Here is a 13080-nt window from a genome sequence, read left to right as displayed (position 1 = left end):
TACAGGTTAATGTTGACCTGCGACTGTGTTTACGAAATATGTTATATATCACATTTGAAAGCTTGCTGCATTACATAAGTTTTACTCGTTGGAAACAGATTTTTGTCGACCTCTAGCTCCTTGGGATATGGCTCAGCATTTCCCTGAAGATGAAAGACTTGTGAAGGGATGGGAAAATCTTTCATATCTATCTGACAGTAGTGTTAGGGCCCACATTGACTTTTGGAGATAAAACATCAGATGCACAGTCTACCCTAAACGGGAAGTTTTACTATTCCCATCTTTTTATTGAAAAGACGATCTTACGATGACTTTACGTCAAAATTTCTAACGATACCATTTCTGTGACCTTAGTGATCAAATATTCCGTCAAATATATTTGACAAAGATCTTTGAAGTAGCGCTAGAAGGGGTATTACACTGTCATCATATTTTTCGCCAAAGTTCCAAGATGGCTGACAACAACAACTTGTTATTAACCGCAGCAGTAGCATGTACCACAATTGCACTGCATGCACATGTGGAAGAGAAGCGGGGGAAAAAAAGAAAACGTATCTGGGTGAAGCCGTGGGTTTTACGACGACACGATAAAAGCATTCAACAAAACTTGTTACGTGAGCTTATAGTGGAGGACGTCAAGTCGTACGTCAATCAGTTAAAAGTGGATGAGCATACATATCTGTATGTGCCCAGTGAAGTGTATCCTCATATCACAAAGCAGAATATTCATTTAAGGACTGCTACATATGCAGAAGACAGGCTTACTGTAACACTGCGATTCCTTGCTACAGGAGAGGGTTAGATTAGGTTAGGTTAGATTAGGTTAAGTTGGGTTACGTCAGGTCAGGTCTCCAATCTTCTTCATCTGTTTTTGTATTCAGGGTGCCTCGTGTTGTAAAGCGCCTCATCAGCTTCATACATCTCTATTAATTTTGTAGTTGTCGGCACACACCAATTGTATTTATCGGCACTGTTTATAAAAACACTACAGACGACAGAACGCTGCAGCGATGCCAGCGCTCCATGTGGTTACATGTCACATTGCGGTGAACAGAAGACAAGTGACTTCTTTGATCAAATCTACAGCGAGGCCCTAGATTTGATCAAATATTGGACGACATTGGACAAAGTTCCCTATTACACCATCAAACTTCTTTGACAAAGATTTTTGACATAGATATTTGACAAAGAAATTCGGCAGTGTAATACCGGCCTTAGGCTGGAAACAAACACTCAGAGAATGGTGAGAGCTAGTAATTTCATCGTCGAGCTTTCGTGCAGCGCGCGCCGCGCCGTGATGGGGTGGCGCGTGGCGCGGTGCGGCGCTCACCAAGGCGTGTTGCAGGCGTGCGTGAGCGTGAGGTAGCGCGCGCCGAGCGCGTGCAGGCCGCGCAGCACGGCCAGGCTGCTGCCCAGGGCGTGGCCCCCCTCCACGCCCACCAGGCACGCCAGCACGCCCGCCGAGTGCGCCTCCTCTATGCCTGCAACAGGACACACACGCACCGCGCTCAGCGTCACTCAGTCTGCGTGACCGGTTTCTCACACAGATGAGCGAGCACAGGCTGTAATTTCACAGTTTGTTACCAACCAGAGAAGCATATTCCAGATCTGGCCAGAGTGACAGCACTTTCGTTTTTTACATCTGGGCCATAGGGTTGGTTGGTTGGTTTAACAGAGGAAGGGAGGGGGCGGGGGGTGGGGAGGGCCAAACTGCGAGGTCATCGGTCCCTTGTTCCCGGTAAAATAATTACACGAGGGAAACAAGAAAAGAAAGGAGACGTACAGCACAGTAACAGGGGAAAGGAAAAACTAGAAGAACGACAGAAGGACAGCCTTTTTTTTTTTACAGCTTTATTGTAACATACAAAACCCACTATCTAGGTGACAAAAATGGGTATTACTTCTAAATAATTGCTACTTTTTACAAACAGTGATTTCTACTTTACTGATTTCTGCTTTACTATTTACAACATTCAGCCACTTAGCCGCTCTGGGTGACCAGGAGCGTTGCCCGTCCGTAGCCACGAGGAGGCGGACCGACTACTATCGCAAAGCCACTGCCATGTTGTATTTTTATTTTGTCATCCCTCCATCACCCTTGATGAAACGCTGTTTACAAATACATTTCTACATCTACAAAAAAAATTTTTTTTAGCCAATAATTGTTGTGTTGGCAGAAGAGCCAACACCGTGTTACTAGAGGAGACCGAAATGCACAAGTTTCAGCTCACGCAGGCTGGCGTGAAGAGGGAAGAACTATACTGACATTAGGTCTGGAACGTGACAAGGAATGAGAATTCAGAAAGCGGACATAATTAGTTTGATACTTAACTTTAATCCATTAATGATGAACGTCGCTCTTGACAGTACATGATTCACAATATTATCTGTTCAGAATACATTCATAGTAACTGAATATGGTGACTTGCTAGGTCGTAGCAAATGACGTAGCTGAAAGCTATGCTGAACTGTCGTCTCTGCAAATGAGAGCGTATGTAGACAGCGAACCATCGCTAGCAAAGTCGGCTGTACAACTGGGGCGAGTGCCAGGGAGTCTCTCTAGTCTAGACCTGCCGTGTGGCGGCTCTCCGTCTGCAATCACTGACAGTGGCGACACGCGGGTCCGACGTATACTAACGGACCGCGGCCGATTTAAAGGCTACCACCTAGCAAGTGTGGTGTCTGGTGATGACACCACAATAATAACGTGCGCTTCTGCTTAGTGTCTATCCACTACTAACTTCCCACAAAATAATAATAAAAATGGTTCAAAAAACGGTTCAAATGGCTCTGAGCACTATGCGACTTAACTTCTGAGGTCATCAGTCGCCTAGAACTTAGAACTAATTAAACCTAACTAACCTAAGGACACCACACACATCCATGCCCGACGCAGGATTCCAACCTGCGACTTAGCGGTTGCTCGGTTCCAGACTGTAGCGCCTAGAACCTCACAGCCACTCCGGCCGGAGATAATGGTATTTATAAAAATAGAAAACATCATGTTATGTACATAATCATAGAATTATAATACATGGAAAATAATGTTTGAGAAGTCGTCTAATATACATATATATGCATTTGTCTAGCCATGTTTATTGTCTTTATAGGAAAGTGGCTGGAGGATATGAAGGCAACACAGCCTAGGAAACACCCTTAGGCATCCCTCCTCTCTATGTCTCCATAGAGTGGGTAGCCCATCTACTTCTTCCACCTTGCCCTCAATACCATCCCCATGCATTGTAGTTTCCCCCCTGGAGTGGGCGGACAGCCATGCCCCACCGACGGACTTCCAGATGGTGGGACCAAGTCCGCCATTCCACCCTCCATGGGCCATTAATTATTGGTCTTCTAAAGTCCTGTTGCACAATACTCGTCAGCCCGGCTGACGAGTAAGGCTTTTCTTTATTAACTTAGTGTCTATTCAAAAATTAATCCCGCGAATTTAGAAACGTTATCGACCAGATCTTGCAATACTTCGTGTAAGGCAGGGTTCGTCAGTATTTCTACTATTTGTTTCTCTCTTAATTCCTCCCTCGCTTCTGAGGCAACTGGATCAAAGTCTGGGCACTCGAAGGCAACGTGCTCAGGCGTCACCTCTGTGGCGCCACAGACACATTCAGGTGTTGGCCAGCTACCTTACCTGTGAAAGGACGTCGGATAGGGGCCGTGTCCTGATAGAAAGTGTACTATACCTTGAGTTACTATCATGTGCCTTAACTTAAATCTTTCCCGTACACTGGGAAGGAAGTCAAAGACCCACCTACCAGTGTCGGAGTTTTCCAACTGCTCCTGCCATAATTGCATTGTTCTTTGTTCTTTGTTTGATGCCTTTTATGTTGTATAGGTAAGTTCCCATTATTCTTCTTACCCTCTCATAGTCTCTCTTATGTAACCAATAAGCTGGTGCATGCTGTCTGACTTTCAGATCAGGGGGACAAAGTCCCACGATCACACAAAGAGCGTCTGCAGGAGTGGTGTGGAATGCACCCACACACCGTAGGATGATATTCCTTTGTATGCGCTTAATTTGCATTGCAGGCTTCACCTGAACAAGTCTGCGGGCCCAGGCACTGGAGCCATACCCCACAAAGGGCACAAGGATGCAGTTGTTATACATTTGTGTTGCTCCCGGTGGCAGATGAAATCGTCGTTGTGCAATGCTTATAAGCTTGATGAATAGTGTTATTGCTTTAGAGGCTACATATCCAATATGTGGAGCATAGCTCCATGTTTCATCGATGAGAACGCCCAAGTACCTAGCGGATTTTGTTCTGACTACCATACGGTTTTCTAATCTTATAACCGGATCTCGTGCCAGGAAGGACAACCAACACTACTATGCAGAACGAGATTTTCACTCTGCAGCGGAGTGTGCGCTGATATGAAACTTCCTGGCAGATTTAAACTGTGTGCCGGACCGAGACTCGAACTCGGGACCTTTGCCTATCTCGGGCAAGCGCTCTACCAACTGAGCTACCCAAGCACGACTCACGCCCCGTCCTCACAGCTTTACTTGTGCCAGTACCTCGTCTCCTACCTTCCAAACTTAACAGAAGCTCTCCTGCGAACCTTGCAGAACTAGCACTCCTGAAACAAAGGATATTGCGGAGACATGGCTTAGCCACAGCCTGGAGGATGTTTCCAGAATGAGATTTTCACTCTACACCGGAGTGTGCGCTGATATAAGTAAAGCTGCGAGGACGGGGCGTGAGTCGTGCTTGGGTAGCTCCGTTGGTAGAGCACTTGCCTGCGAAAGGCAAAGGTCCCGAGTTCGGTACGGCACACAGTATTAATTTGCCACGAAGTTTCATATCAGTGCACACTCCGCTGCAGAGTGAAAATCTCACTCTGGAAACATCCCCCAGGCTGTAACTAAGCCATGTCTCCGCAATATCCTTTCTTTCAGGAGCGTTAGTTCTGCAAGGTTCGCAGGAGGACTTCTGTAAAGTTTGGAAGGTAGGAGGCGAGGTACTGGCGGAAGTAAAGCTACGAGGACGGGGCGTGAGTCGTGCTTGGGTAGTTCGGTTGGCAGAGCACTTGCCCGCGAAAGCCAAAGGTCCCGAGTTCGAGTCTCGGTCCGGCACACAGTTTTAATCTGCCAGGAAGTTTCAATATTACTGTGGACAAAACAGGAAAAGAAAACCGCAGAGAGAAGCAAGTAACAGGTAGATTGGGTAAAAAAAAGAGCAGATGACCGTGGCTGGCCGACCATGAGAATAAAAAGGAAAAGCCAGTCACTCTGCCACACATTAAAATATCCACCCTAAAAGCATTACAGTGCAGAACACAAAGGGACAACGGACATGCGCTAAAACTTATATAGTATGATAAAACACACTGTCACATATAAAACATAAAACCAAATTAGCCAATGAGGTGTTGTCAGCTAAAATTAATGGCAACGAATCCGGTATCTACATCTACATCCATACTCCGCAATCCACGTGACGGTGTGTGGCGGTGGGTACTTTGAGTACCTCTATCGTTTCTCCCTTCTATTCCAGTCTCGTATTGTTCGTGGAAAGAAAGATTGTCGGTATGCCTCTGTGTGGGCTCTAATCTCTTTGATTTTATCCTCATGGTCTCTTCGCGAGATAAACGTAGGAGGGAGCAATATACTGCTTGACTCCTCGGTGAAGGTATGTTCTCGAAACTTCAACAAAAGCCCGTACCGAGCTACTGAGCTTCTGTCCTGTGGAGTTTTCCACTGGAGTCTATCGTCTCCGTAACGCTTTTCTGATTTCTAAATGATCCTGTAACGAAGCGCGCTGGTTCTTCTCTATCTCTTCTATCAACCCTATCTAAAAATGGTTCAAATGGCACTGAGCACTATGGGACTTAACATCTGTGGTCATCAGTCCCCTAGAACTTAGAACTACTTAAACCTAACTAACCTAAGGACATCGCACACATCCATGCCCGAGGCAGGATTCGAACCTGCGACCGTAGCAGTTCCTTAGGATTCTTCCAATGAATCTCAGTCTGTCATCTGCTTTACTGACGATCAAATTTATATGATCATTCCATTTTAAATTACTGCTAATGCCTACTTCCAGATACTTCATGGAATTAACTGCTTCCAGTTGCTGACTTGCTATATTGTAGCTAAATGATCAAGGATATTTCTTTCTATGTATTCGCAGGACATTACACTTGTCTACATTGAGATGCAGTTGCCATTCCCTGCACCATAAGTCAATTCGTTGCAGATCCTCCTGCGTTTCAGTACAATTTTCCATTGTTACAACCTCTGAACTGAACTGAAGAGTCCGTCTCAGGGCAGCCAAAGACGGACAGCTCACCAAGATATGGGCCACTGTCAGCCGGGCGCGGCACCGACACTGAGGTTGGTTATCACGGTGCAGGAGATAGCCGTGTGTCACCCAAGTGTACACAAAGGAAGAGCCTTGCAGACAAACAAACATTACACGAAGCAAAATGTAACGTGATGAGGGCTGCGCGAGAGGCATTAAACGAATTCGAAACTAAAGTTCTGTGTACTGGCGTGGTAGAAACTCCTAAGAAATTTTGGTCTTATACCATAGCGGTAGGTGGATCAAAACAAAATGTAGAGACGCTATGTGACTAAAATGGTACTGAAACAGAGGATGACAGACTAATGGCCGAAATACTAAATGTTATTTTCCAACAGAAGAAGACTGCACTGTAGTTCCTTCTCTAGATTGTATGACAGAGGGATAGAAAAACAATTAAAATCGCTTAAAAGGCCGCTGGATGTGATGGGGTACCATTTCGATTTAAAACAGAGTACGTGAAGGAACTTGCCTCCCTTCTTGTAGCGGTGTACCGTAGGTCTCCAGAAAAGCGTAGCGTTCCAAAAACTGGAAAAGGGCACAAGTCATCCCCGTTTTCAAGAAGGACCGTCGAACAGTTGTAGAATTTGGAACGCGTATTATGTTCGAGTATATTGACTTTTCTGGAGACTAGAAATCTACTGTGTAGGCACCAGCATGGGTTTCGAAAAAGACGATCGTGTGAAACCCAGCTCGCGCTATTCGTCCACGAGACTCAGAGGGACGGGTTCCCAGGTAGATGCCGTGTTTCTTGACTTCCGCAAGGCGTTTGATACGGTTACCAACAGTCATTTAATGAATAAAGTAAGAGCATTAGCATTATCAGACCAATTGTGTGATTGAATTGAAGAGTCATTCTCAATGGAGAGAAGTCTTCCGAAGTAAGAGTGATTTCAGGTGTGCCGCAGGGGAGTGTCGTACGACCGTTGTTATTCATAATATTCCCTACCAGCCATTAAAATTGCTACACCAAGAAGAAATACAGATCATAAACGGGTATTCATTGGACAAATATATTATACTAGAACTGACATGTAATTACAAAAATGGTTCAAATGGCTCTAAGCACTATGCGACTTAACTTCTGAGGTCATCAGTCGCCTAGAACATTAAACCTAACTAACCTAAAGACATCACACACATCCATGCCCGAGGCAGGATTCGAACCTGGGACCGTAGCGGTCGCCCGGCTCCAGACTGTACTGCCTAGAACCGCACGGTCACTCCGACCGGCCATGTGATTACATTTTCACGAAATTTGGGTGCATAGATCCTGACAAATCAGTACCCAGAACAACCACCTCTGGCCGCAATAACGGCCTTGATACACCTGGGCATTGAATCAAACAGAGCTTGGATGGCGTGTACAGGTACAGCTGCCCATGCAGCTTCAACACGATACCACACTTCATCAAGAGTAGTGACTTGCGTATTGTGACGAGCCAGTTGCTCGGCCACCATTGGCCAGACGTTTTCAGTTGGTGAGAGATCTGAAGAATGTGCTGGCCAGGGCAGCAGTTGTACATTTTCTGTATCCAGAAAGGCCCGTACAGGACTTGCAACATGCGATCGTGCATTATCCTGGTGAAATGTAGGGTTTCGCAGGGATGGAACGAATGGTAGAGCCACGGATCGTAACACATCTGAAATGTAACGTCCACTGTTCAAAGTGCCGTCAATGCGAACAAGAGGTGACCGAAGCGTGTAACCAATGGCACCCCATACCATCACGCCGGGTGATACGCCAGTATGGCGATGACGAATACACGCTTCCAATGTGCGTTCACCACGATGTCGCCAAACACGGATGTGAACATCACGATACTGTAAACAGAACCTGGATTCATCCGAAAAAATTACGTTTTGCCATTCGTGCACCCAGGTTCGTCGTTGAGTACAGCATTGCAGGCGCTCCTGTCTGTGATGCAGCGTCAAAAGTAACAGCAGCCATAGTCTCCGAGCTGATAGTCCATGTCGCTGGAAACGTCGTCGAACCGTTCGTGGAGATGGTAGTTGTCTTGCAAACGTCCCCATCTGTTGACTCAGGGATCGAGACGTGGCTGCACGATACGTTACAGCCATGCGGATAAGATGCCTGTCATCTCGACTGCTAGTAATACGAGGCCGTTGGGATCCAGCACGGCGTTCCGTATTACCCTCCTGAGCCCACCGATTCCATACTCTGCTAACAGTCATTGGATCTCGACCAGCGCGATCAGCAATGTCGGGATATTGATAAACCGCAATCGCGATAGGCTACAATCCGACCTTTATCAAAGTCTGAAACGTGATGGTACGCATTTCTCCTCCTCACACGAGGCATCAACAACGTTTCATCAGGCAACGGCGGTCAACTGCTGTTTGTGTATGAGAAATCGATTGGAAACTTTCCTCGTGTCAGCACGCTGTAGGTGTCGCTGCCGGCGCCAACTTTGTGTGAATGCTCTGATGCTAATCATTTGTATATCACCGCATCTTCTTCCTGTCGGTTAAATTTCGAGTCTGCAGCACGTCATCTTCGTGGTGTAGCAATTTTAATGGCCAGTGGTGTATATAAATGACCTTGTGGATAACATCGGGTATTACCTGAGGATTTTTGCAAACGATTCTGTAGTATATCGAGAGGTTGTAACAATGGAAAATTGTACTGAAAAGCAGGAGGATCTGCAACGAATTGACGCATAGTGTAGGGAATGGCAATTGAATCTCTATGTATAAAAGTGTAATGTGCTGCGAATACACAGAAGAAAAGATCCTTTATCATTTAGCTACAATATAGTAGGTCAGCAACTGGAAGCAGTTAATTCCATAAAATATCTGGGAGTAGGCATTAGGGGTGATTTAAAATGGAATGACAATATAAAATTAATCGTCGGAAATGCAGATGCCAGACTGAGTTTCATTGGCAGAATCCTAAGCAAATGCAGTCCGAAAACAAAGGATGTAGGTTACAATACACTTGCCCGCCCACTGCTTGAATACTGCTCACCAGTGTGGGATCCGTACCAGATAGGGTTGATGGAAGAGATAGAGAAGATACAATGGAGAGCAACACGCGTCGTTCCAGGATCATGTAGTAATCGCGAAAGCGTTACGGAGATGATAAACTCCAGTGGAAGACTCTGCAAGAGAGATGCTCTGTAGCTCGGTACTTGCTTTTGTTTAAGTTTCGAGAACGTACCTTCACCGAGGGGTCAAGCAGTATATTGCTCCCTCCTAAGTATATCTCGCGAAGAGACCATGAGGATAAAATCAGAGAGATTAGAGCCCACACAGAGGCATACCGACAATCTTTCTTTCCACGAACAATACGAGACTGGAATAGAAGGGAGAACTGATAGAGGTACTCAAGGTACCCTCCGCCACATTGCGGATTGCGGATTACGGATGTAGATGTAGATGTAGAAGCATGGTCGATGTGAAGCTGGCGGAGTCTCTGTCTAAGGGGCTGCAGTCATGGACTGTGTGGCTGGTCCCGGCGGAGGTTCGAGTCCTCCTTCGGGCATGGATGTGTGTGTTTGTCCTTAGGATAATTTAAGTTAAGTAGTGTGTACGCTTAGGGGCTGATGACCTTTGCAGTTTAGTCCCATAAGATTTCACACATATTTGAACATTTTTTAGAGTCTCTGCGAGAGGCCCTCATGGACGACTGCCTCTCATTCATTGTCTCCTTAATGGCAAGCAGTTCGTTGTGCATGCTGATGTTATGCCATTTCGTCTCCCAAAGCTGCAGAACCTTGCAGCGTGGTACTGAACGCAGGACAGATGGAGAGAAGCCGATCTCCATTGTCGGTTTCCGCGTAGCCTGTTTTGCCAGCCTGTCGGCAAGTTCGTTGCCTGGGATTTCGATGTGACCTGGGGTCCAGACAAACACCACTGAATGACTGGATCGTTCCAGGGCATAGATGGACTCCTGGATGGTCGCTACCAAAGGATAACGAGGGTAGCATTGGTTGAGAGATTGTAGGCTGCTCAAGGAGTCAGTACACAGAAGAAACGACTCCCCAGGGCCTGAACGGATGTACTCAAGAGCACGAGATATAACCACCAAGTCAGTCGTGAAAACACTGCAGCCATCGGGCAAGGAATGCTGTTCAATATATCCTCCATGGTCATACGCGAGGCCGACGTGAGCATCAGACATCGAACCGTCAGTGTAAACCATTTTGTGGCCTCGGTACTTCTCAAGAATCGAGAGGAAGTAGCAGCGGAGAGCCGCGGGGTTAACTGAGTCCTTAGGGCCATGTGAAAAGTCCAAGCGAAGCCGCAGCCTAGGTGTGCACCATGGAGGTGTACGTGAATGACCTCAATTACAGGTGGTAAAGGCAAAGACTCCAGAAAGAAGGATCGGACATGAACTGCAAATGGAAGCCCTGACCTAAGCCACCGATGCGGGAGATGAACCACCGTGGGTGGGAAAAGGAGACGGTGATTCGGATACGCCGGAGAACTACGAACGTGTGCCACGTAACTGGCCAGCAGTTATGCACGCCTAACCTGCAATGGACGGACTCCGGCCTCCAGAAGGACGCTGGTCACCGGACTCGTCCTAAAAGCTCCTGTCGCTAGGCGAACGCCACAGTGGTGCACTGGGTCAAGTAAACGTAACGCTGAGGTCACCGCCGAACCATAAACCAGATTCCCATAGTCAAGGCGGGATTGAACAAGGGCTCTGTAGAGCTGCAGCAGCGTAGAGTGATCTGCACCCCAGTGATGCGCAGGGAGAGGAGGTATACCGTGCAGCAGTTATTCAGCAGTAGCAAGAAGTACCTTGGTCACGTAACTAGGTACACTCACATTGTAATTCACACATTTTTGCCACACGGCGTGAGCATGAAAACAGATCACGAGAAGTGATAAAGTAAAATACATTTGTAGGAAGCCATGACAGCTTGCTGTTAAGATCATTAGCTTTTGCTGACAAAGCGAATTGTGGTAGTGCCGACAAAGAATGTGACGGATGGTGCAAGCAGATGTTGATGAACCAATGTTACGTAAGTCAATGGTGTGCAAATTTCAGAAGGAATGACACGATGCTGTGTGCAAGAGGAGCCAGCTATTTGCCCTGAAGAAGAATAAGTAAACTCCACACACTGTACATTTCGTTAGTGCTATTGATAAATATATTATCAAACAGGAGTTTCGGCAACATTGTGAACAATGAAAGGATATGTAAAGTCATCTGTCAAAGCTTGACAACTTTTGTCGCATAGAGTGGGGATTCCAGATTAACAAATAAGCTCTTACATAAAGTGTTCCCCCCTCTACGAGATTTGATTTGAACATACTTACGATAAGAGCACATTACATTAGGTTTCTGAAAAAAAAAAGAAAGAAACAAGAAAGAAGACAGCGATAAGAGACCGGAACTAAAACGGCCACTGGTTTATTTGGACAAACTTTTTACTCATACAAACTCCACTCTGAATAAACGTGGAACTATGACAGTGTGCGAAGAGTATTGTCAATCAATAGTTCCATGTGACCTTTCATTGTTGCGAATGAAGAGTTTCGTTTCGTGTTCACTTCTCCTTAAAGACTATAACAGTGAAGCTTCTACCAAAATTAAAATATGTATAGACAAGTAAAAATGAACTTTTGGCGCTAATTATGCGGCACAAAATTTCCAGAAAAGGAAGCTTGCCATCCGTGTCGACCTCCATTCGTCGAACTTGGTGCTGGAGAAAAGGCAATGAAAACGATCCAAGGAAGCGTTAAAGCATTTAGCCCATGTTGCCACGCGATAAACATATAGTCGGTGTACCGTCAAGAACAGACAGTTTTTAAAGAAGCTGTCCCAGCGCCGTGTCTTCAAATTCTTCCGTAAATGAATTGACTATAACGGATAACAGACATCTCATATCCAGCCCGCTAGTTCATTCAAAGTATTTAACACTGAATAAAATATAAGTCGACGCCATGATCGATATCTCTCCGGCTAGCGGCCAAATTTGGCGCCTTTTATTTAGCACCAAGATTTTCAAAGTGTCTTTCCTGGCCATTTTTGGAACATACCTGTCGAGTTAAATAAATGTGCCATCAATGCTGCGCTTACTGGGACGAAAGTAATGGTGGGGGACAGTTTATTGAGGTGACTAGCTGATCTGTCAATTTACAATTATTACCTTTAGCTGGCCGATTTAAGTTTAATTCTCCAAGGATAAGTCATTTCTAAGAAATTATTTCTAGCGATTGGATTCGTTATAACCTGCCCATTACTTCCTTCAGTTGGCAATATCCTGCTAATTTGTACATTTAAAGTAGGTCTTTTTCAACAGTGGAGGACAGCTGAAGTGTATCGCAACTTTTTCGGGATGGAAGTGCTGCAATGTTTGAACAAAGATTTAAGAAACCTTTTGGCTATGTCGTCAGCCGCAAGTTTCTGCAGCTCTATAGAAACATTTTCTCGACAAAAGCACTCACATATCTGTATTACATGTCTTTGTACAGTGAGCAGGTATTATCAGGGAAGTGCAGCCACAAAGATAAATTCAGCAACGAGTCTAACCAATTATTCTGCAAGGTTACGCTCCTCCATAAGCAATGACACCTGCTGGCAGCGGATAAACGGTTCGCCCAGTACAAGTACAGTTATTCTACTATAGATGACATTACAGTATATGTCACTCATGGTCGTCAAAACCAAAATTTTATATAATTTATTCGTTAAAATGTTATACTAGTGCTCCAGTTACTAATGGTAGAAATTAATTAATAAATCCATCAATTGTAATGGGTATTACAATAACGAAAATTATTACAC

At 45.5% G+C, this 13080-nt stretch overlaps 1 protein-coding gene across 1 annotated transcript in view; it reads right to left on the bottom strand.

Moving 5' to 3' along the window:
- Positions 1–13080, bottom strand: part of LOC124805402 (dipeptidase 1-like) — a 224904-nt gene that overhangs the window by 70927 nt on the left and 140897 nt on the right. Inside the window, exon 4 of the mRNA XM_047265964.1 lies at positions 1331–1481. Within this exon, the coding sequence (XP_047121920.1) occupies positions 1331–1481 (151 nt within the window). The remainder of the gene's footprint in view (positions 1–1330; positions 1482–13080) is intronic.

Source organism: Schistocerca piceifrons, chromosome 7 (genome assembly GCF_021461385.2).
Source record: "Schistocerca piceifrons isolate TAMUIC-IGC-003096 chromosome 7, iqSchPice1.1, whole genome shotgun sequence".
Lineage (NCBI taxonomy): Eukaryota > Metazoa > Arthropoda > Insecta > Orthoptera > Acrididae > Schistocerca > Schistocerca piceifrons.
The sequence above is the reverse complement of the archived record's forward strand: the minus strand, read 5'-3'. Positions and strand labels throughout refer to the sequence as shown.